The sequence below is a fragment of the Camellia sinensis genome, chromosome 9 (assembly GCF_055761805.1).
Source record: "Camellia sinensis isolate YWXY chromosome 9, ASM5576180v1, whole genome shotgun sequence".
NCBI lineage: Eukaryota > Viridiplantae > Streptophyta > Magnoliopsida > Ericales > Theaceae > Camellia > Camellia sinensis.
In genome coordinates this window covers 11,542,805-11,567,281 of record NC_138969.1, presented here as the reverse complement: position 1 = coordinate 11,567,281, position 24,477 = coordinate 11,542,805, and the positions used below count along the sequence as shown (strand labels likewise).

At 32.9% G+C, this 24,477-nt stretch overlaps 1 protein-coding gene across 1 annotated transcript; it reads right to left on the bottom strand.

The window, feature by feature from the left end:
- Positions 1-21,728: 21,728 nt before the first annotated feature.
- LOC114265930 (BOI-related E3 ubiquitin-protein ligase 1) lies at positions 21,729-23,811 on the bottom strand. Its single transcript, XM_082886164.1, has 3 exons — positions 23,451-23,811; positions 23,042-23,369; positions 21,729-22,392 (listed from the first exon to the last, which is right to left on the bottom strand). The coding sequence occupies exons 1-3, from the start codon at positions 23,504-23,506 to the stop codon at positions 21,841-21,843; spliced, it is 936 nt and encodes a 311-aa protein (XP_082742290.1). The 5' UTR covers positions 23,507-23,811; the 3' UTR covers positions 21,729-21,840.
- Positions 23,812-24,477: the final 666 nt, after the last annotated feature.

Sequence of the window (24,477 nt, the reverse complement as noted above, 5' to 3'; positions counted from 1 at the left end):
CATTATATACATACATACTCCCTCTCTCCACTAAAAGAAAAACCACCCACAAAAAGCATCAATGTTGCTAACAATAGCTGCGTTATTGTTGGTTCACAAAGACTTTTTAAGGTTTTTAACTTCAAAAAGCAAGACACAATCATAATAACCAAGATGGGAAGTTGGTTATGCACTAAATGGGCTTTTGGTGGTGCAATCTCCAAAACCCCGTAAATGGGATGAGGAAATCTTGTAGGCTTAGCACATGGAACTATATAGTTAGTGGGAGAAAATGATGTGTACACCCATCTCTCAATAACCCTAGAAATGAATAGTTTGAAATTGAATTGTTCTCCCCCCTCTCTCTCTCTTTGTTTGTTTTGTTTTTGCTTTCCAATGCTTTTTATCTTTATTGGCTTAATGATTCAACCATGAAATAAGTAATGACTTTGCTTTTGCTCTACTCCACTATGTGTCTTAAAATCTTATCCCTTCCACCAAATCCAGCAAAAGTTGAGCCATGGCAGGGTCATCAAAATACCCACATAAAGAAAGAAAAAATGCATTGTGGGAGGTCATGATTCTAGTGCTTTTTTTTTTTTTTTTCTCTCTCTCTCAAAAGTGTGAACTTATGCAATTAGTAATTTGAGGGTTTGTTTTACATGGGACATTTTAGATTTGACTTGCATAATTTTTATGCATAATTTTTAATTGATACATGTAATTTGCAACTGACTGCATATATTTAGAATTTACTTTATAAGAATGATATGAATTTTAATGTGACCCTATCTTAAAAGTTTTTTTGTACAAAAAAATAAAAGTACAAGAAAATACAAATACAAATTAATGAAAAATAGAAAGAATAATTGTAAAATCATAAAAATGCAAGTGAAAGTGAAAGTTGTGTTCTAGGTAATAATTTTCTTATACCGTAATATAGATTTACATGTAAATAAGAGTTATGTTTTAAGTCACGATGTTACTTACATCAAAGTAAATATCTATTTATACCTTCATAATTTTATAATTTTTTATTACATTTCACTAATTTACAAATTCTTTAAAACAAGAAAAAGAAAAGAAAGAGTACACCCATCATGTAAGGGGAGGATGTGTTGTAAGAGAACAAAGGAAGCAACATCAAATCAAAAGGTGATGTACTAGATGTGTGCCCCAACCACTATGACACAAACAAGAGAGAGTTAGGGTTCACATCTTTAGGGTCCACCAAAGTTCTTCCACATCTTTATAGTGCTTGGCTTTGTCCACTCCATCATCTTTTTATGAACGGACCACTCCGTCATCATCCTCTTCAAAGTTTCAAACCCCCCAACTCCTTATAATAAGTCCATGGAATGGGGATATCAAAATAAATCTCCAAAGTGGGGCAACTTTAATGACACACCTTTCCATATTTTTTCACCAAAAATCCTAGTCTTAAAAAAATTGTCTCAATTTTTTTTGAGTAATATGTTTGTATAATAAATATTAAAACGAAATAATATAGTCTAAATATAAATAAATACTAAATAAAAAAATTTTAATTTATAATATTACTGTTCTTCACCCCAGTGGGGCCCATAGACTCTCATGGGCCAAGATACTGAGACGAGGGGATCCCTTCATTTGGGTCAGGGTAGGACTCACTTTGGAACTGATTTTTTTATTTTATTTTATTTTTTTATTATTATAAAAAAAGCAATAAATGGGTGTCATTGTAATGTGGTAGAATATTTGGCATCACATGTGGGATGAGGTAATGGATTGATTGCCTTTGCTAAGGCCCCCACTTGGTAGGTTAACATCTTCCAATTTCATGATATGGCCATGTTGGACGTGAACTTTGCATGTGATAGGATTTTTATTTTATTTTGAACTCAAGATAGAATCTGATTTCTCATTGTTGGTTAGCACTTTGTCTTTGAAGCTTAAAACGTTTAAAACTTCAAGAGTTGATCTGTTGGAATATAAAATTATGATACTTTACATCTTTTGTTAGGGTTTCAAAACGTTCCCTAGTAAACACCTTCTATGGGATTATATGCTTCAATACAACTTGCAAGTTTCAATGTGTATTGAATCAACTACGAGAGAATATAGAGATTTTAAAATTTCATGGAAGGTAATCAAAATGAATAAGTGGAATTAGGGCTAGTCACCAAACCACTTGTCATTATACAATCTTAAGGATGAAAGGCAAAATTTATGCCATTTGAAAGGTAATTAATCTTTTCATACATGTCTATTATATTATTGTTGGAAAATGGCTTTTGCATAGTCTTATTTTTTGCTAACTTTAAGTATTAATTAAGCTGGGACCTAAGCGTTATTTTTAATGTTTCTAATTGAGTTCATGTTTAATGTCCCATACTAAATAAATTCATGTATTTGGTTGCTCGAAACTATTTCTGGATGAATGAGAATTCAACGCACATTTTCGGGTTCGTAGAAATATATTTTGGTGGGTTTACTACACATTTGTGAAATGTGCTTGTCCTACATTGGAAGGGCTTGAGGAATTGTTTGGATTTATAAACCTTAGCATTAGATACTTGGGATGGGCCCCAAGGGGTACCCAAGTTTGTGGAAGGGTGAGATTAGCCAAATACTTATCTTTTTAGGCCAAAAACATTTAAACTTTATTTATTTCAAAAATCAAAATAAATTGGTCCAAATTTTTTCCCTTCACCCAAACAGTTCCTAACACACCCGAACGGGTTTGAACTTTTTGAATCTTTCCCGGACAGATCTGGAACTGTCCAAACAGTTCAAATAGATTTTCTATCTGTTGAAATATGTTCGAACAGTTGCCTAACTGTTGGTACCTGTTTAAAGAGCCACCAACCTGCCTATATAAAGTCTGCTCCAGCAATTCATTTTGCATCCGAAAATTTTCAAACTTCTTCCCTTTCTTCTTATGTTCGTCCTCTGTTGCTCCTGCATCTGTTTCTGCATTTATTTTTAGGAAAAGAAAGAGAAAGAGTTATAGGATTGTTTGGTTCGCCAGACTTGATTTTATAGTGCTGTAAAATCAAGTGTTAGTCGTTGCATCCTGGGAAGTAAACGCCTATTATATCTCAAAGCACCGGAGCGATGGCGAAATCTACTCTAAGGAGATTGTGTCCAATACAAGTCTCGACATTAATTTCTGTAAGCATTTAATTCGGAGAATAATTTATATAATTATTTTCTGAATTATTTTATTTTATTGTTTATTTAATTTATACATTTAATTTACACACATACACCTTTGTGGGTTCTAACAATCTTAAAGTATATTTTTTATTTTTATTTATTTCTATGATAAACAGACAAATATTTTGTTTCAGGAAATTAAATAGTAGTAACATACTGTTTAATTTCTTAAATAGTAGTAATATACTGTTTAATGATTTCTTTGATAACATAGTAGTAATATATTGTTTATCATTGAAATTTTGTTACAAAATATTATTCTGTTTATTTTGTGTGTGAATTCATTTTTTGTATAAATTTGTGATTGATATATTATTTTTATTTCGTCAAAATTATGACAACTGAAATTAACAGTACTGAGACTATTATTACTCAAACTCCCACACCTGTTATGCTAGTGATGACTCCGGCAGTACCGGTAAATCATGGGGAGAAGCCAAAAAAATTCAATGGTAACGATTTTAAAAGATGGCAACAAAAGATGATGTTTTGTCTTACCACATTGAATTTGGCTCGCTTTACTTATGAAAAGGCACCGGCACTGAACAAGGAAGAAACTGACCGGCAAGTGATTGCCGCAGTCGATGCATGGAAACATGGTGATTTTCTGTGTCGAGACTATATCCTCAATGGGTTGGACAATACACTGTACAATGTGTATAGTGTAAAAAGCACAGCTAAAAAACTGTGGAAATTTTTAGATCATAAGTATAAAACAAAGGATGCCGGTACAAAGAAATTTGTTGTCGGTCGTTTTCTGGATTTTAAAATAATGGATTCCAAAATGGTTATTAGCCAAGTTCAAGATCTCCAATTAATTCTCCATGACATACATGTGGAAGGGATGGTTCTCAATGAATCTTTCCAAGTAGCAGCAATCATTGAAAAATTGTCACCATCTTGGAAAGAATTCAAGAACTATTTGAAGCATAAACGCAAGGAGATGAAATTGGAGGAACTGACAGTGCGGCTTCGAATTGAAGAGGACAACCGTGGTTCCGACAAGAAGTTAGGAAACCATGTCATGCAAGCTAAAGCAAATGTTGTGGAACATGGACAAGGGTCAAAGTTCAACAATAAGAAGCGGAAGCATAATGACAATGGTCCCAAACAAGGATCCACTAGTAAGATTAACAAAGGCATCAATAATGGGTTCAACAAGAGGTTCAAAGGCAAGTGTTTTGTGTGCGGCAAAGATGGGCATCGCGCTAAGGATTGTCACGTTCGCAAGGACGGAGGGAGTTCGAGCAAAAAGCTAGCACAAGCCGACATAGTTGAGGATTTTTATCTTTCCGATGGAATGGCTGACATTAATCTTGCTGCAGTAGTCTCTGAAGCAAATTTGGTAGGCAATCTCAAGGAATGGTGGGTGGATACTGGAGCAACCCGCCATATCTGTGCAGATAAGAAAAAGTTCACAACCTACAAAGTAGTGGAAAGTGGGGAACAACTTTTTATGGGAAACTCCTCCACTTCAACTGTAGAAGGACAATGAAAGATTGTTCTGAAAATGACCTCGGAAAAAGAACTCACTCTTAACAATGTACTCCATGTGCCAGAGATTCGCAAGAATTTGATTTCTGGGTCATTGTTGATCAAGAATGGATTTAAATTAGTCTTTGAATCTCATAAAGTTGTACTCTCCAAAAGTGAAATGTATGTAGGGCAAGGTTACATGAGTGATGGGCTTTTTAAGCTCAATGTAATGACTGTTATACCTAATTTGGCTTTTAATAATAAAAACACATATTCTGTTTATATTGCTGCGTCTTCTTTTTTATGGCACGGTAGATTAGGACATGTTAATTTTAATTCTTTGCGTAAACTTGTTGCGTTAGAATGTTTACCAAACTTAAAATTTGATCCTAATCATAAAAGTGAGATTTGTGTTGAGGCAAAACTCACTAAGGCATTATTTAATAAAGTTGAAAAAAGTACTGAACCTCTAAGTTTAATTCACACAGATATCTGTGATTTAAAATTTGTTCAAACTAGAGGAGGTAAGAAGTACTTTATTACTTTTATTGATGATTGCAATCGATATTGCTATATTTACTTATTGAGAAGTAAAGATGAAGCCGTAGAAGCTTTTAGGCAATATAAACTTGAGGGTGAAAATCAACTTGGCAAAACTATTAAGATAGTGAAGAGTGACAGAGGTGGTGAGTATGATGCACCATTTGAAGAATTTTGTTCTGAACATGGCATCATTCACTAAACCACTGCACCCTATTCTCCTCAGTCAAATGGTGTTGCTGAGAGAAAGAATCGAACTCTTAAAGAGATGATGAATGCCATATTGATTAGTTCAGGGTTACCTCAGAACTTGTGAGGGGGGGCGATTTTGTCTGCTAACTTTATCCTTAACAGGGTACCCCACAAGAAACTCAATCAAACACCTTATGAATTATGGAAAGGTTGATGACCTACCTATAATTAACTCAAAGTGTGGGGGTGTTTGGCCAATGTGGCAGTCCCTAGTCCCAAAACGACTAAGATAGGACCAAAGACCGTTGATTGTGTGTTCATTGGATATGCCAATAATAGTAGTGCATATGGATTTTTAGTTTATAGATCTGAAAATCCGGATATGCATGTAAACACTATTATTGAGTCAAGAAATGCATCGTTTTTTTAACACATTTTTCCTAGCAAGGAAATTGAAGAGAAAAGTTCAAATAAAAGAACTTTTGATACTGCTATGGATAACAGTGAAGACCAAAATGATAATGAAGTAGATGAACCTAGGCGTAGCAAGAGGGCTAGGATCTCTAAATCATTTGGTCCAGATTTTTTGACATACCTGTTAGAAAATGAGCCTCAAAACTTCAAGGAAGCTATATCAAGTCCTGAAGCTCCATTGTGGAGAAAGGCTGTGAATAGTGAAATTGAATCAATACTGCAAAATCATACTTGGGAACTGGTGGATCTTCCACCAAGATGTAAACTTTTTGGATATAAGTGGATATTCAAGAGAAAAATTAAAGAAGACGGTTCAATAGATAAATACAAGGCTAGGCTTGTTATTAAGGGATACATGCAGAAAGAAAGCCTTAATTATTTTAACACATATTCACCAGTGACAAGAATAACATCCATTCGCATGTTGATTGCGATTGCAGCTTTGTATAATTTGGAAATACATCAAATGGATATTAAAACAGCTTTTTTGAATGGCGAGGTAGATGAGGAAATCTATATGAAACAACCGGAAGGGTTTCAAGTTCCCGGCCAAGAGAAAAAGGTTTGTAAACTTGTCAAATCCCTTTATAGATTAAAACAAACTCCGAAATAATGGCATGAAAAATTTGATCATGTTATGCTTTCGGATGGTTTTAAGATAAATGAGTGTAACAAATACGTCTATGTTAAAAGCACAGACAAATGCTATGTCATAGTTTGTCTTTATGTGGATGACATGCTCATTATCTCAGTCTCACTATGTTGAGAAGATTCTGGAGAAATTTGGAAAGCACGACAACCGTCCTGCTAAAACACCTGTTGATATTAGTCTTCATTTGTCAAAAAATACAGGTGTTGGCATATCACAATTAGAGTACTATCAAATAATCGAAAGCTTGATGTACTTAATGAATTGCACTAGGCCAGATTTAACTATGTTGTAAGCAAATTGAGTAGGTACACAAGTAATCCAGGGTCCGATCATTGGAAAGCGATAATTAGTACTTAGGTATCTAAGACATACCCAGAATTTTGGCTTACATTATATCAAATATCCAGCAGTACTCGAGGGGTATAGCGATACAAATTGGATATCGGATACTAAAGACTCAAAACCTACTAGTGGATATGTCTTTACCTTGGAAGGTGCTGCAGTCTTTTAGAAATCTTCCAAGCACACATGCATAGTTAGGTCGACAATGGAATCTGAGTTTATCGCATTAGATAAAACAAGAGAAGAAGCAGAATGGCTTCATAATTTCTTAAAAGACATTCCAATGTGGCCTAAACCTGTGCCAGCTATGTGTATTCACTGTGATAGTGAAACAGCAATAAGACGGGCACAGAATCATATGTATAACGGTAAGTCTCAACCTATTCGTCGAAGACATAATATCGTTAGGCATTTGCTCTCACATGGAATAATTTCCATAGAATATGTAAAATCAAAGGAGAATATTGTGGATCCATTAACTAAAGGGCTAGCCAGAGAGCAAGTGTACCATTTATCGAGGGGAGTGGGATTAAAGCCTATTACTTAAAAGTCGCCATAATGACAACCCAATCTAGTTGACTGGAGATCCTAAGATCTAGGTTCAAAGGGATAACCGAATTATGGATGACTTTACGTATCACTAAGGAGGTTTACTCTTACCCATTTCTATGATAAGAAAAGTGATACCTACAGCGTTAGTAGAATAAGCTTTGCTTTTAATGATTCTTATAGCTTGGGCATCCAAGTGGGGTATAGCAGGATACTCTTAATAAGAAATCATCTATATGAGTGTGAACTGGGCCGGTTCTGTGAGAATTGAGAAGGCTAAATTCTCTAGAGCACTCATGAATTACCATGTGTTGTTCAGGGCCAAAACGAACATAACCATAAGAACCAAACTGTGTTTGAGGATACATTATGTGTAGTCTATTGTCTTGGCTTACACAAATAACTGAACAGTTCAAGGCATCGCGTTCACTGGTTAGTCAGTAAGTCCGATAGGCTTTCACTAAAGGAGGTTCAAAGCCAAAAACTACCTATCTCGATGCAGTGTATCTTCTTAATCTACTCTTTCTTTGTCTGCATCTTGTTGCATGTCCGTTGTCGTAAATTTCATTCATGTGAGGGATTGTTGAAAAATGACTTTTGTATAGTCTTATTTTTTGCTAACTTTGAGCATTAATTAATGTGGGACCCAAGCGTTATTTTTAACGTTTCTAATTGGGCTTATGTTTAATGCCGCGTAGTGAATAAATGCATGTATTTGATTGCTCAAAACCATTTCCGGATGAATGAGAATTCAACGCGCAATTTCGGGTTCGTGGAAATGTATTTTGGTGGGTTTACTACACATTTGTGAAATGTGCTTGTCCCACATTGGAAAAGCTTAAGGAATTGTTTGGATTTATAAACTTTAGCATTGGATACTTGGGATGGGCCCCAGGGGATACCCAAGTTTGTGGAAGGGTGAGGTTATGGGTGTAGTGGGCTAGACCGATTAGACCCAAAATTAAAACCACACGCGCGTGCTGTTCGTCCGGTCGGTCGGGCTAGGCTGGGCTTGGGCGCGGGTGCGTGGTGTGAAGTTGGATTGGGCTTGTCCGGTCTAATACTTATCTTTTTGGGCCAAAAACATTTGAACTTTATTTATTTATTTTTGTTTTTGGTTTCAAAAATCAAAATAAATTGGTCCAAATTTTTTCCCTTCACCCAAACAGTTCCTAACACACCCGAACGGGTTTGAACCTTTTGAATCTTTCCCAGACAGATCTAGAACTATCCAAACAGTTCAAACAGATTTTCTATCTGTTGAAATCTATCCGAACAGTTGCCTATCTGTTGGCACCTGTTCGAACAGCCACCAACCTGCCTATATAAAGTCTGCTCCAGCAATTCATTTTGCATCTGAAAATTTTCGGACTTCTTCCCTTTCTTCTTCTATTCGTCCTCTGTTGCTCTTGTATCTGTTTATGTATTTATTTTTAGAAAAAGAAAAAGAAAGAGTTACAGCATTGTTTGGTTCGCTAGACTTGATTTTATAGTGCTGTAAAATCAAGTGTTAGTCGTTGCATCTTGAGAAGTAGACACCGGTTGTATCTCGAAACACCGAAGCGATGGCGAAATCTACTCTAAGGAGATTGTGTCCAACACAAGCCTCGACATTAATTTCTGTAAGCATTTAATTCGGAGAATAATTTATACAATTATTTTCTGAATTATTTTATTTTATTGTTTATTTAATTTATACATTTAATTTACACACATACACCTTTGTGGGTTCTAACAATTATCATATTATTGAAAGTATTTACAATTTATGTGAAAGAAAATTTGTCATTTTATAATTGCTGGTATTGCCTGACATTTACCATCGTATATATATGGTGTCAAGTGTTGATTTTTAGACTTGAGGTTGCTAAAGTGCAAATAACTTATAATTTATGGGGGTTTACAATAATTTTCCCATTTGCTTTTCCTTCATGACCTGTTGAGTTCCTTGCTGGACGGGGCATACCAGTGGATGATGTTGGAAAGATGGTTGTAAATTGGAGTTCCTTTGAAAGCTAAATTCTCAACACTAACTTTTCCTTCATGGCATTCTCATTTCTTTCTATCAACATCTTTTTCGAAAATTATAAAATGTTCTTGAAATATCACGTGTTCGTATTTCTTAATCAATTATCATTCAATATGTTTCCTTATGTTTCCTAATAATTCAACACAATACCCACCTACCCACCTTTTTAACTAATTGTAATATTATGGAATACTACGTATCTATACTCTGGAATTACTAAATAATTTCCCCATGTTTTTATAATAACTATTTTTTAATTATAATTCTTGAAATATGTGATTACCAGAAAAAAAAAAAAAAAGTTTTATTACAAGTTAATTATTCAATCTATTTTCAAAACTCAACTTGTTGCATACAAATTTTTTTTCAATCTATATATATATTTCCCATTATTCAGTATTAATCTCATCAAGGCATATGGTGCATTGTGCCAAGAGAATTAATTGCGCCTTGCCCACCAAAAATAAATAAATAAATGAAATTAATTGAACAAACCTTGTGCAGTGCATTTGGACCCAGTGATTGACATCATAGGTTGTGAGTGAGGAACACTTCATATGCTCTCAACAAAAAAACATGACAAGTGGTCAGTGGGATCATCAAATATTTTCCATTTCATATATTCTTCAAATTGAGGAGCCAACAAAAGTTTTGAAAAAAAATAATAAATAAAAAATGAGCCGAACATGGCAATCTGAACACAAAATTGCGATTCAATATAGATGATGGGATAAATTACTAATAGGTCTTACTTTTAAAATTTATTATCCATTAAGTTTTATTGATAAACACACTTATTTTTATGAATAAATTTACAGTGATAAATTTTTTAGTTAGAACTTATAGGTAAATAAATCTAATTAATAAGACTGATCGGTAAGTACTCCTATATAATAAGAAATCAAAGCAATGAAGTTATTTTCTGTTGGGTATACCTCCTTAATTGGAGTGTGGGACTCAATTGGTTTGTGAAATAATTTTTATTTGACTTGGTTTAGGTATAATATATTTTTATATATTATATTTGAGGAGACCCAATTCAATTTGGAAACAATTAGAGTTTGATTACAAAACCCTAGATTCACAAAATATATATATATATATATATATTGTTAATGTTTGCCCCAGAAAAATAGGGTTGTTTTTCCAAGCAAGGACGGCGCAACAAAATTGTTCACCTTTTCCGAATGACATTGTGCGGCTGTTTGAGATTTAAAAAGCAATTCAGTGAATCAAAAAAAGGCTTGGGTCAGTTTGCTTCAATTCGGCTGCTTTGACGGAGTTTTTTTGAGTTTGTTATTTTGGGTCTTCTTCAACTCTGATTCTGAAGATTTTGATTCTTCTATTTGGTGAGGTCTTTCCTCTTTGTTTATTTGTGATTATTTGGAATTCACCTAAGGGTGTTTTGTGAGACCATTAGTGTCTCGTTTGTAATCGTTTGGAATCATTTGGTTGATAGTGGAATCGGATTTCGATCCCGTGGACATACCTTACATTGAGGGAACCACGTAAAAATTCTTGTGTTGCCTTTGATTTAATTTTTCCGCATTAGTTTTTATTCTCATTGATTGATTTACTTGTGGGGAATCATCGTTTTTCCCTAACAACTGGTATCAGAGCTTACGATTTATTTGGGTTTAGTTATTTGTGTAAATCAATGGAGGGGAATGTGGGTCGTATGTCTAGCTTCAATGGAAGCAATTGGGTAACTTGGAAAACTAAAATGGAGGACCTATTGTTTTGTAAAGATTTGTATGGACCCATTGAGGGTGCTAGTGGCAAACCCGAGGGTATGAAAGATGATGAATGGAATAGGCTTAATCGAAAAGCCGTTGGTGTTATCCGTCAATGGATTGATGACAGTGTGTTTCATCATGTTGCTACTGAAACTTCAGCACATGATTTATGGAAAAAATTAGAGGGCCTTTATGATAGGAAATCAGCCACAAATAAAGCCTTTCTGTTTCGTAAGTTGGTTAATTTAAAATATAAAGAGGGCAGCCCTATTCCGGAACATCTGAATGAAATAAAGAGTATTGTTAACCAACTTGCTTCTATGAAAATTGTTTTTGATGATGAGTTGCAGGCTTTGATGCTACTTAGTTCTTTGCCCGAAAGTTGGGAGACTTTGGTTGTGACCGTCAGTAATTCAGCGCCCGATGGAGTTGTCACAATGGGCCAAGTCACTAGTAGCCTGTTGAATGAAGAAACTAGAAGAAAATCAGCAGGTTTCTCTCATTCGGAAGCATTCGTTGTGAGAGGTCGAAGCAAAACAAGGGGGAGGAGTAAGACTCCTCATGGTCGTGATCAAAGCCGTGACAAATCGAAAGATGGTTTTTTTTCAAAGAAAGACATTGAGTGCTATTATTGCCATGAGAAAGGCCATGGAAGAGGAGATGAATTCCTTAGTTGAAAATCACACTTATGATTTAGTGAAGTTGCCTAAAGGGAGGAAAATTCTGAAAAATAAGTGGGTCTTCAAATTGAAGAATGATGGCAAGAATCTGAGGTACAAAGCACGTCTTGTTGTGAAAGGCTTTGGGCAAAAGAAAGGTATTGACTTTGACGAGATTTTCTCGCCAGTTGTGAAGATGTCTTCTATTCGGGTTGTACTTGGCATGGCTGCAAGTATGAACCTTGAAGTTGAGCAACTTGATGTGAAGACCGCATTTCTGCATGGTGATCTTGAAGAAGAAATTTACATGGAGCAACCGGAAGGCTTTGTGGAAAAAGGGAAAGAGAAATTTGTTTGCAAATTGAAGAAAAGTTTGTATGGTCTCAAGCAAGCCCCGCGGCAATGGTACAAAAAATTTGACTCTTTCATGATGAATAATGGTTTTTCTAAAACCACTTCGGACCATTGTGTGTTTGTGAAAAATTTTCCGGATGGCAAATTTATTATTCTTTTGCTTTATGTTGATGACATGTTAATTGTGGGTCAAGATTCTACCATGATAAACAGGTTGAAATTGGAGTTGAGCAAGTCTTTTGCTATGAAAGATTTGGGGCCGGCAAAGCAAATTCTTGGTATGAAAATTGTTCGTGATCGTAAAGAGGGGCTGATTTGGTTGTCTCAAGAGAGCTACATTGAGAAAGTTCTTGAGAAGTTCAACATGGATAAAGCAAAGCCGATTGGTTGTCCACTTGCAGGTCACTTCAAGCTTAGTTCGAATCAATGTCCTACCAGTGAGAAAGACAAAGAAGAAATGTTGAAAGTTCCTTATGCTTCAGCAGTTGGTTCTTTGATGTACGCCATGGTTTGTACAAGGCCAGATATTGCTCACGCAGTTGGTGTGGTGAGTCGTTTTCTCTCTAATCCGGGTAAAGAACATTGGGCAGCGGTAAAATGGATTCTAAGGTATCTTCGAGGGACTTCGAAGGTGTGTTTGTGTTTTGGGGATGGTAAGCCAATGCTTGATGGGTACACGGATTCTGACATGGCCGGTGATGTTGATTCTAGGAAATCTATTTCGGGGTATTTGATGACTTTTGCAGGGGGAGCTGTGGCATGGCAATCTAAATTACAAAAATGTGTTGCTCTCTCAACTACAGAAGCTGAATTTATTGCCATTACGGAAGCTTGCAAAGAAGAGTTATGGTTGAAGAAATTTTTGCAAGAGTTGGGTTTAAAGCAAGAAAAGTATGTACTTTATTGTGATAGTCAAAGTGCTATTCACTTGAGTAAAAATTCTACTTTTCCTTCGAGATCGAAACACATTGATGTGAGATACCACTGGATTCGTGATGTGTTAGATTCGAAGTTGTTACAACTCGAAAAGGTTCACACAGATGATAATATTTCAGATATGTTGACAAAGACTTTGTCGAGGGACAAACATTTGAAGTGTCAAACTTTGGCGGGTATGGTTGATCTCTCCACCTAAGTCGGTAGGGGGAGAATTGTTGGGTATACCTCCTTAATTGGAGTGTGGGACCCAATTGGTTTGTGAAAGAATTTTTATTTGACTTGGTTTAGGTATAATATATTTTTATATATTATATTTGAGGAGACCCAATTCAATTTAGAAACAATTAGAGTTTGATTACAAAATCCTAGATTCACAATATATATACGATCGTGATACGTAGCTCGAATGCCGCGGCTCGAAACGCGGCTCGACACCAAAACGACGTCGTTTTGGTGTCGATTTTGGTTTTTTTTTTTTTTTTTTTTTTTTTCCCTGGTTTGCAGAAGAAGAAGAAGAAGATGGTTTGCAGAAGAAGAAGAAGAAGAAGAAGAAGAAGGGAGAAGAAGAGAAGGGAGGAGGAGGAGGAGGAGGAGGAGGAGGAGGAGGAGGAGGGAGGGAGGGAGGGAGGGAGGGGAGGGGGCCATAAAAACCGGTTTGAGGAGGAGGGGAGGCTGGGCTGCGACGGAGGCGGGGCTGCGACGGAGGAGGAAGCAGCAGCGGCGGCCGGAGCTGCGACGACGATGGGGCGGGGCTGCGACGACGCCGACCTTCCTCTCCCTCCCTTCTCTTTCTCCTCTCCCTCTCTTTCTCTCCCTCTCCCTCTCCCGCTCGAGCCATTTCGAGCCTGGTAGCTTCGAGCTACCAGGCATTTCCGATATATATATATATATATTGTTAATGTTTGCCCCAGAAAAATAGGGTTGTTTTTCCAAGCAAGGACGGCGGCTACAAAATTGTTCACCTTTTCCGAAGGACATTGTGCGGCTGTTTGAGATTTAAAAAGCAATTCAGTGAATCAAAAAAGGCTTGGGTCAGTTTGCTTCAATTCGGCTGCTTTGACGGAGTTTTTTTGGGTTTGTTATTTTGGGTCTTCTTCAACTCTGATTCTGAAGATTTTGATTCTTCTATTTGGTGAGGTCTTTCCTCTTTGTTTATTTGTGATTATTTGGAATTCACCTAAGGGTGTTTTGTGAGACCATTAGTGTCTCGTTTGTAATCGTTTGGAATTATTTGGTTGATAGTGGAATCGGATTTCGATCCCGTGGACGTACCTCACATTGAGGGAACCACGTAAAAATTCTTGTGTTGCCTTTGATTTAATTTTTCCACATTAGTTTTTATTCCCATTGATTGATTTACTTGTGGGGAATCATCGTTTTTCCCTAACATTTTCCAATCAAATTTTTGAGTGAGACATAAGATTTAGTGGCAATATTTTTATATGTTTATTGAGAAATTTAGTTTATTGAACACGATCGAAAATAGAGAAAAAAAAGAGTTACAATTCTAATAACAACAATGATTCATCCCACTAAAAACATCACCACTAATAGCACTAATGCATTAAAAAAGTAAAAAAAAAAAAAAAAAACACAACTCTAAGACCAAAACATCACATCATTAATAGCGGGACCCACTGCCACCTAATTAGTGGGAGCACTAATTAGTGGGAGCAAGCATTTTTCTTCTAATAATAAGATGTGAATTCGGGCGTCACGCATTTGATAAATAATATCTTATTCACAAGGCATGTTGGGGGTTCAAGTTAAGTTATCACTATGTGCAATAATATTAAAATTGGATGTGCTTTATTATTATTAGTATATTTTAGTATTATTATAGACAAATTATATTAAACTTTCTCAAGCTATCGATCATTTACACTTTATTCCTCTAATATTTTAAATCCAATATTACACTTTACAAAAAATAAAATAAGATAATTTTGTTATAAAATTTAATATAATCATCATATGCATAGTATTTGATAATTTTTTAATCTAAATATCTAACAGATGAGTAATAGAAAGACTTAATATTCAAACTCAAATAATTTGAGGAAGTAATTGTTGGTTTAAAATATGAAGGAAATAATTGTTATGTAAGTGTAAATAGTCGCTAGTTTGAGAGAGTTTAATATAATCTGTCCTACTATTATTATTATTATTATTATTATTAAGGAATTTAAAATGATACTGTATAAGGTTTGTTTAGAATATGGGTTGGTTTTTTAGCTTTTTGACTTTTTTAGTCTGCGGCTAAAAAGTTTTGCTTGTGATATATTTTTTGATTTTTTTTTTTACTTTTGTGAGAGAAAAAATAAAATAATTATAATTTAAATGTAATATTTTATCTTATTAAATTAAAAAATTAATTTAATTTATTTAATCAAAATCTTGACATGCCAAACGAAGGCATACTTTAAATTGTGGATTACACATCAACATGCATCTTCTCTACATTAATGACAAAAACTTTTTCCACAAGGAAAAATGGCCACCATCTTAGGTGCCATAATTGAGTTGACTTAGAGAATGGTGCCATTGCACAACATTACTGACCATGATTTAGTCAATTTCTTACTCTACCATCTCAACAATAAAAAATTGCAAGAATTTATTGAATTCAAGAACAAAGATGACATGCCTACTTCCATTAGGCATTTCCTTATGTAATGCAATTTTGTTATGCATCTTCTTCTCCTAAATCTTATAAAAAGAACTTGGTAATGTGCAATTGAAGTATACTACCAAAATTTTCTTAATAAAGAATATCTGTCAGTGGATCTCACTTTAGAAGTAATTATTCAAACTTTTCAAAATAGCAATAATAAGAGGTATTTAAAAATAATATGGACAAATTAAGAAATATTATTGATTGATCACACAGTTACATTGTGTTCTCAATCCATGTAATAATTTCTGTAGTCTTGAACAACATGTGGTGGTAGATCTCAGTGGCATATTTGTCATTTGATAATTGGTGTGGTGGTGTTTCTATAGTATTAAATATTTTTTTAATCCAAATAATAACTTGATTTAGATAGGATTCTAAAGAGAAACACCTTATTCTTTTTTTAATCCAAAAGGAACTATCATGTAAGGCACAGCTTGGCCATTATTGACATGTTGTTTCATGAATTAATTATTCTCAACCCCAAAGGAGGCTCTATTAGATAGAATCATTCCTTTCACTTATAAAATAAGAAAATATTTAAAAGACATTAATGAAGGGAAGAAACTTGAGCTGCTTATAAAATACGAAAATATTTTTCTTTGGTTTCAATTTCATGCATTCACATATATTTTTCTAGTCTTGTGCTGGTTATGGAGGGACATAAATGTCCCCAATTCACGGGGTCCCACTTGCCAGGATTTGCATCCTCATTGCATCACCATACAGTAATTCATTTGCCATCATCCTATCATTCTCTTATCTTTTTTTTTAATTTTTTTGGGATATTTAGATCAATTTTTACATATCTCATTAGAGTGACTCATTACTAATTTTAAGGTAATAAAGTTAACTATCAAGCAAATCTCTCGTCACTCATTAGAGTGACTCGAACTGAAAATTTTGAATTTTATCCTTAAATGTTTACCATTCGACTAACTCTATACATATTTAGATATGTACGAATATGTGAGGCAGTTAGATCAATTATGACATATACTAAGGTCTCATTTGTCAACTATATATTCTAGTAAAAAATTCAAAAAATCACTATAAATTGTCACATCACTATTTCTATTTTTCTGTATATTTTTTCCCAAAAAATTAAAAAATTATTAAAAATTTTGTTCCAAAACGAAGCTTAAATATAAATATTAGGATATATTTGAGTGTATGAAACAATTAGATCAATCATGATATATATTAAGGTTATACATATATATGTATATATATATTTTTAATTCTATCTTTCTTTATTGCTGTTGAAAATTGGGGCCCTCTTTCTTCTATTTTTCTTTGTAGTTATGATAGTTGAAGTACATTGCCGTTGAAAATTGAGGCCCTCTTAGATTACTGAATATATATAGAAAGATAGATGGATGGATCTTAAAAATTGAATATCAAGGTTATATTTAGTTTAAATTTTTAAAAATTGTTTCAGAATCTTTTTTAAAATTAAAAATTAATTTGGTGAAAGAATTAAAAAATAAAAAATACTTATCATTTTTATATAATTTTATTTTTTGGGAGATCAGAAATAATTTTAAAAAATTTAAAAATATCTTTTTGATATTTATTTTTATCAAATTGGTTTATATTTTTTCAAATTTTTTTTTTTTGAAAAGGCTGAAAATAATTCCAGAAAAATAATGCATAGCCAAATAAATACTGAAAATAATTCTTTCTTTTTTTTTTCTTTCTTTTTTTTTTGCATTTTCACATGTGAATTAATAATTGATTAATTGAAAAAGCTGGGGGAAAAAAAAATAGATAGGAGGATTCTAGGAAGAGATGTGTGGGAGATAAACCCATCATGTCAATGTAGTCCCTAAAGAATAAGTTGAGAAACATGACCAAAAAAGCCATGTGAAAAAGAGAAAATTTTTAAAGATTGTTTGATTGCAAGAAGGATTAGACAAGGGAGAGGGATCAATTCTAGGAAGAGAGAGGGCTTTGGATTTTAGCCATAGCCACCATGTCAAGACAAACTCTCATTTGGCCACCATAATTGAAGACATCACAAGAAAAAGATGTGAAAGTGCACATTTTGTGTTATCAAATCAACTTTTTTTTTGTTTTTTTAATTAAAACAAAAAATAGAAAATAAAACCTTACCAAACAAAGCCTTAGCTTTTATATTTATTTATTTTATTACTTCTATCTTTATCTGTAGTCATGTGAGTTGAAGTGGATTGTTGTTGAAAATTTATATCTCCTATTAAAATTGTAAATGGTTAATTTTATAATAGGAATCGCCATATTTCTGTAATGAATTAGTGAACTAAATAATACGAAAATGTAACGTGAACAATTAAAATCCTCTTTAATTATAGGAAAAAAAAAATAATGAAATAAAGAAGTATATGTCTTAACAATTGAATATCAATTTTTTAAAATTATGATAATTATAATGTTAAACAAAAAATATATATATATATATATATATATATATATATATATGTATACATATATAATAGTTCATTTTTTTTCACCATTTTTATCTATGGGATCTATTGTTGATTAATTGAAATGGGTGAAGAAAAAAATTAGATAGGAGGATTCTAGAGAGAGCTAAACCATATAATAATTGAGACACATCATCAAAAAGGACATGTGAAAAAGAGAAAATTTTAAACATTGTTTGATCCTAAAGAAGATTTAGACAAGGAGGGACCAATTGTAGAGAGATAGAGGGCTTTGGATTTTAGCCATCTTGTGAAGACAAACTCTTATTTAGCTACCATAATTGAAGACATCACAACAGAGAAAGAGATGTGAAATTTCACATTTTGTGATAGCCATTTTTGTCTTTATGTACACACATTATTGGAAGATTGTTAGAAATTAGTGGAATTGAAACCAAGCTACATATAATTCCATGCTCTAGAAGAGGGAGAACTAGATGAACAACAGAGAAAGAGATGTGAAATTTCACATTTTGTGATGTCCATTTTTGTCTTTATGTACACACATTATTGGAAGATTGTTAGAAATTAATGGAATTTAAACCAAGTAACATACAATTCCAGGCTCTTGAAGAGGAAAAACTAGATGAATAACTTCATAATTAGTGGTGGTTGCGACAGTGATGGTAAGACAATATAATGGACTAAATTATTTGAGCTTAATTCTGTTTGACTTGTTAAAAATTATTTTGTATAAGCTTTTATATAAGTAAACTAAGTTTTAATACATTTTAAATCTTATAAGTTTCAAATTAAGTTCGAACAATTATTATTTGGTATGAATCAATTATATACATTATAAAAAATAAAGTTACTTGAATTCCGCCAGTGATAAATTGCATTAAAATTTTTTTGAGATTGATTTGATAGATAAGCAAGTAAATTTTGAATACATTTCAAATTAAACTACGACTACTTACATTCAATTAGACTTTGTTCATTTATTACCCTGGTCCATAACAGGTAGAGAAGCAAATTCATTAGTTTGGGGCATTGATTTTCAACCATTCATGAGTTCAGGAGAATTCAAAAGATTTGACTCGTTTAGGGCCTTGAACCAATTTAAGTTATTACAAACTGGAGTGCAATTCGCGCGGGTTGGGTTGGGTTGGGTTGGGTTGGGTTGAGTTAGGAATTTGTCCAAGTTTAATTCAAGTTGTGTTAAGATCTGTCTAGGCCCGTCCAGACCCAATTGTAACCTGAGATTGCCTGTCTAAGCCTAGCCCGAGTTAAATCCGAATTACCCGAGTTGCTCGAATTATAAATGAATTTCAATTTTTTTTTTCAGCTATATTATTAAATTATTAAAATTTGACTCTATTTATATTTTTTTTATTATAAAAAATCATTAATACCATTAAAACAAATAATTTATATAATGTAAGAGAGATGCAGCATAATAGTCCTTACAATTTATTAGTAAAAATAGAAAAAATAAAATTTTATATTATTTGTATATATAATAATAAATATTCAATATGATTTAATAATCTAAATTACTTTAATATCATGTAATGACTAATAATTTATATGTATATTTAATATTTTCAAATATTTATATATGTATAATTCGGGTTTTGGATTACTCAGGTTGTTTGACGTCTTTATCCGAACTCGTCCAAATTTAATTCGGACTTTTGAATTTTTGCCCAAACTCGTACCGAATTTAAAAATATCTTATTCAAGCTCTAAAAAAATTCAAGCTAAGTTCGAATTGCTCGAGTTGAGCCCGTCTAAATTACACCCCTATTACAAACAACATAATTCATATAAATTTTTTGCAAAAGGTTCAATTTTTTAAAAATTTAAATATAAATTTAGGAGAATTTGATAGACTGGTACAACTTGTCCTGGTCCATCACCCATGAGAGCATTTAAAGAGTTGGTGAAAGCAATGAATGCTTGCTGCTAAAATCAAAAGTACCACACCATCAAGCTAAATGAGTCCAAAAAAGATTTGAAAGGCTGGCTTCTCTGACTGAGAGTAAAGAAAAAAGGGTTTGGGCATATATATCAATGAGCCTTGTTTTTAACTTTCAATGGCTTGAAAATGAGAATGAGAAAAGAGAGAGAGTGTTGCACAAAAGCTAAAGCAAAACTTGATGGTGAACCTTTTGGAGCAATTTCTTCAACATAAACCATAATCCGCACCTGGCTCTTTTTACAAGAAGATGAAATCATCATTGCTAAGAAATCAATAATAATAATAATTAAATATTAAAAAAAAAACTTTGAATTTAGAAATAAACTTTATTTTTGTCACATTTTAACTTTTTATTTTTATTTTATAGACACCATAACTTCTCTTGACTCACTCATATCAAGGGGTTGAGCAGCATTTGAATTCCTTATTCTCTTTCTATCAATTATTAAAGAAAAATAAATAAACCCTTTATAATTTGACTTATGTGCACATAACTCATTATTATTTATAAATAAGTATATCTCTTTTTGTAAGTAATGAACTAAAATGCACCATGTGACTAGTTAATAACTTAAGTTCAAAGATTTTTTTTTTTTTTTGGAGAGTGGTTATTTTAGTCAAAAAGTCAACTAAAACTAGTCACATCACCTCTCTATTTTTTTGCACATATTTTCGTAAAAAGTTAAAAAATTATTAAAATAACCTGTTCCCAAACGAAGCCTAAGATAATTTTGTACATAAATAATTTTATTATGCAAATTACATACATCTTCATTTTTTGTTTAAGAGATAAAATTGACTTTAAACCCTTGTGTTTTACTAAAATAACAACATAACTATCATATGTCTTGACACATGTTTCGTACTCCTCTTGTTACTATAAATTACCAAAATGTGTACTTTAATTCATAAATCAGAAAAGAAGATTATTTTAAAATAATAAAAAATAATTTATACATGAATCAAATCACAAAGGAATAAAATGAAAATAAGAGCTTGTTTGACATATTCTATATTAATATAATTTTTATCTTTTTATTTTTTTTAAAGTACATCACCTCTTTATTTTTTATATATTTTTTTATAAAAAAAAATATTTATTTAAATCATCTCAAATAATTTTTAATTATTATTTTTTTATGCTGTGTTTGATTAGAAGATTTGGAGAGAGATTTAAAAAGAAAAGAGAAAAAAATATATAAAATTATATGAAATATAGACATATTTTATTTACATTTTACCTATCTTTTTTATTTTCTTTTTCAAATTTCTTTTCAAATATGCCAACCAAACGCAGTATTAATATTCCATAAAATTACATATAGTTCTTCTTGATATTTTTAGTACGTCATTGACATCTTGACCAAAAAAAAAAAAAAAAAAAAAAAAAAACTATATTACCAAATGTCAAAGATTCTCTGACATATATTGAAAATATTAGGAGTGCTGTATGTTTTTATCAAACGTGAAAACTGAATTCACAATTTTTATCAAAAATAAAACTTTAGCCGTAAAATAAAAAAGAAAAAAAAATGAACAATTGACATGACTAAAATTAAACTAATTACACTAATCCAATATATCTTTCTATCTCAACATATACATAACATATATTTTGTCTTTCTCCAAATTCTCCCCAAAAAAAAAAAAAAAAAAAATTAAGACAAGTTAACATGGACAGTAGCATCCATGTAAGAATTACATACAGGACAAGTATGTATCAAAGTGGACCCACAACCACTGCATAGACAGAGATGCCTGCATGGCAACAACACCACCCTTGATTCTCTCTCCCCACACTTTCTACACATCCCTCCACCACCACCACCACCTCCGCCGCCAACAACCACCACCTCCCTCCTCTCTCCTCCTTCCTCCTCCTTCTCATTGCTGCCACAACATGACTCGGCATCGTCGGTCTCCGCCACTGCCGCTCGGCCACCGTCAGCGACATGGGCCAAGACTTGGTGAAGATTGGTGCGGAGAGAGTTGGCGGTGGCTTCATTGGACTGAGCTAAGTCTTTCCATAATTGGCTCTCTAAGTAGAGATTATTCACTCTTTCTTGAAGAACCCAATTGAGTTTTCCCATTCTCTGAATCTGCTCATCTTTTTCTATTAATTTCTTCTTGATTCCTTCTCCGATTGCTGATACCAACATTCTTGCTTGTTGCTTTTGCCTCTCTTCAAGCTCTAATCTGATTTTCTTTGCCTATCCATACCAAAATCAACAAAGTAAATAAATAAAATCAGCAAAAAACACTAACCACTCACATTAAAATAAGGATTTTAAATATCGGCCCATTCAATCCTGCACGATTATAGTTAGAATTGTGATTTTAAATATTGACCATAATATAGGCACTATGATAAAAATGAAAATTACATGTTTATCAACCATTCATAAATAATTTTTAAAAAACAAATTATCAACCCATTTTTTACCATATATATCAATTTATTATAATATTATAATATGGGTATTATGATAGAATTATGGTTTTGATATCTCCCAATATCTTAAATTGACATAGATGAGTGAACCCGATTCGCAATACATATTGCTCCTCCTAATACTGATTGATATTTAGTATTTTAAATATCAACCGTCATGTATTTGTAATATAATTTTGGACTTTCAATATCAGATAATCACTAATAGATTACTTGATGATGCTGTCCAATATCAAACGATATATAATCATAAATACCGAGAAATATCCCGATCTAATATATTACTCGATACTGTTCGATATCAACTGATATATAATTATACAGATATTCCAATACCGTTATTCTGTTGGTGCCGATATCTTAAAAGCTTCCACGTAACATAGATGAGAAGAAAGCATGAGACTTACATGTTGCGCAACCACAAAATCAATGTCCAATTGTTGTTGATGGATCTGCAATGGAATGTCCTCACGACCCAGAAAAGATGACAATTCAGACTGAGGAACTCTGAAATTACTCATCATCTGGTTCATCGAATTCGATCTACAACGCTTTCTCGAAAGAGCAGGTACATTGTAAGTCACACCACTCTCTGCTTTCACCGGAACAGAGTCCCAAACCAGAGATTGATGAAAGGGAAAGAGAGTCTCCGGGCATGCTCCGGCGAAATCAACGCCGGAACCCATCTGGGTTTCGTATGTTCCGGCGATTCCTCCATTGTTGTTGACAAGATCTCTGCAAAATTATGTTCATAATTGAATTTCAGATCAGACCCATATCAGAAAAAGCTAAATACAGAGAGAAACAGAGTTGTACCTGTTTGTGATGAGTTGTGGAGGGAAGAAATTGAGATGTCTTGCTTCAACTGCCATGAAGGGCTGTGAATTTTGTTTTTTTGGTGTTTGTGTGATGGGTTTCTTCAAAGAACATATATATATATATACAGAGAGAGAGAGAGAGAGAGAGAGAGAGAGAGAGAGAGCATGCAACAGATGTGGGGGACTGGGTCTAGTGTTTGGTTAGACAGAAAATAAAAGAAGTCAAAGATTGCTTTCTCTAGGGGGAGAGTATTGTGTTTAATCACTAATCTTATAGAGTCAAGAAATCTATATATACACTTTCTTTGTTATGAAAGAGTCCTATCCAAAGAACTATTTAGTAAAACAAAAAGAGTGGCAAGATTTGTGTTGATTTGACAAGTATAGAAAATTTGGAAATTTTAATATTTTTTTATCTAACAAAAATAATAATAAAAATAACAAAATACATAATGGCGACGTGTATTTTAATGGGTAATTTGTTACCGTATAATTCACTACTACTACTACTACCAAAAAAAAAAAAAAAAAACAAATTTGACTACTTTTTAATAGAGACTGAGTTTACATCCAGGTCAAAGTTGAATGGAGGGTTTGTCGCCCACTCTGGATATATCTTGATTATTCGAAATCTTATTCTTTTAATGTTTTTCGAGAGTAGATTAGATAAAAAAATAATGTCGATTAAATATTAATAATTATATAATTAAATTATATTTATTTTTAAAAAAATAGATGATTTTGAAAAAAAAAAATTACACTTATTGTATATTTTTTTAAGATAAATATGATCTAATTATATATAATTTTTTTAAATAAATATAATTTACTTATATGATTATCTGTGTCGATCATTCTAATTTTTGTATATCAATAATCTACTTAATAGACACTAAAAAATGACCAATTTAAGTCACCATTGTGAACACAGCAAGCCCATAGTCCCCCTAATTGAGGCCCTCCATTCGACTCTAACTATTTTTTATATTGTTCAGTGGTTGATCTCAACTAATTTCATGTAATAT

Excerpts from the sequence above, each read along its gene's own strand:
- LOC114265930 (XM_082886164.1), bottom strand. The coding sequence starts at position 23,506 with ATGGCAGTTGAAGCAAGACATCTCAATTTCTTCCCTCCACAACTCATC. Across the intron at positions 23,370-23,450 it reads CCACAACTCATCACAAACAG|AGATCTTGTCAACAACAATG; the intron begins GTACAACTCTGT and ends ATAATTTTGCAG. Across the intron at positions 22,393-23,041 it reads ATTTTGTGGTTGCGCAACAT|GCAAAGAAAATCAGATTAGA; the intron begins GTAAGTCTCATG and ends TGGTATGGATAG.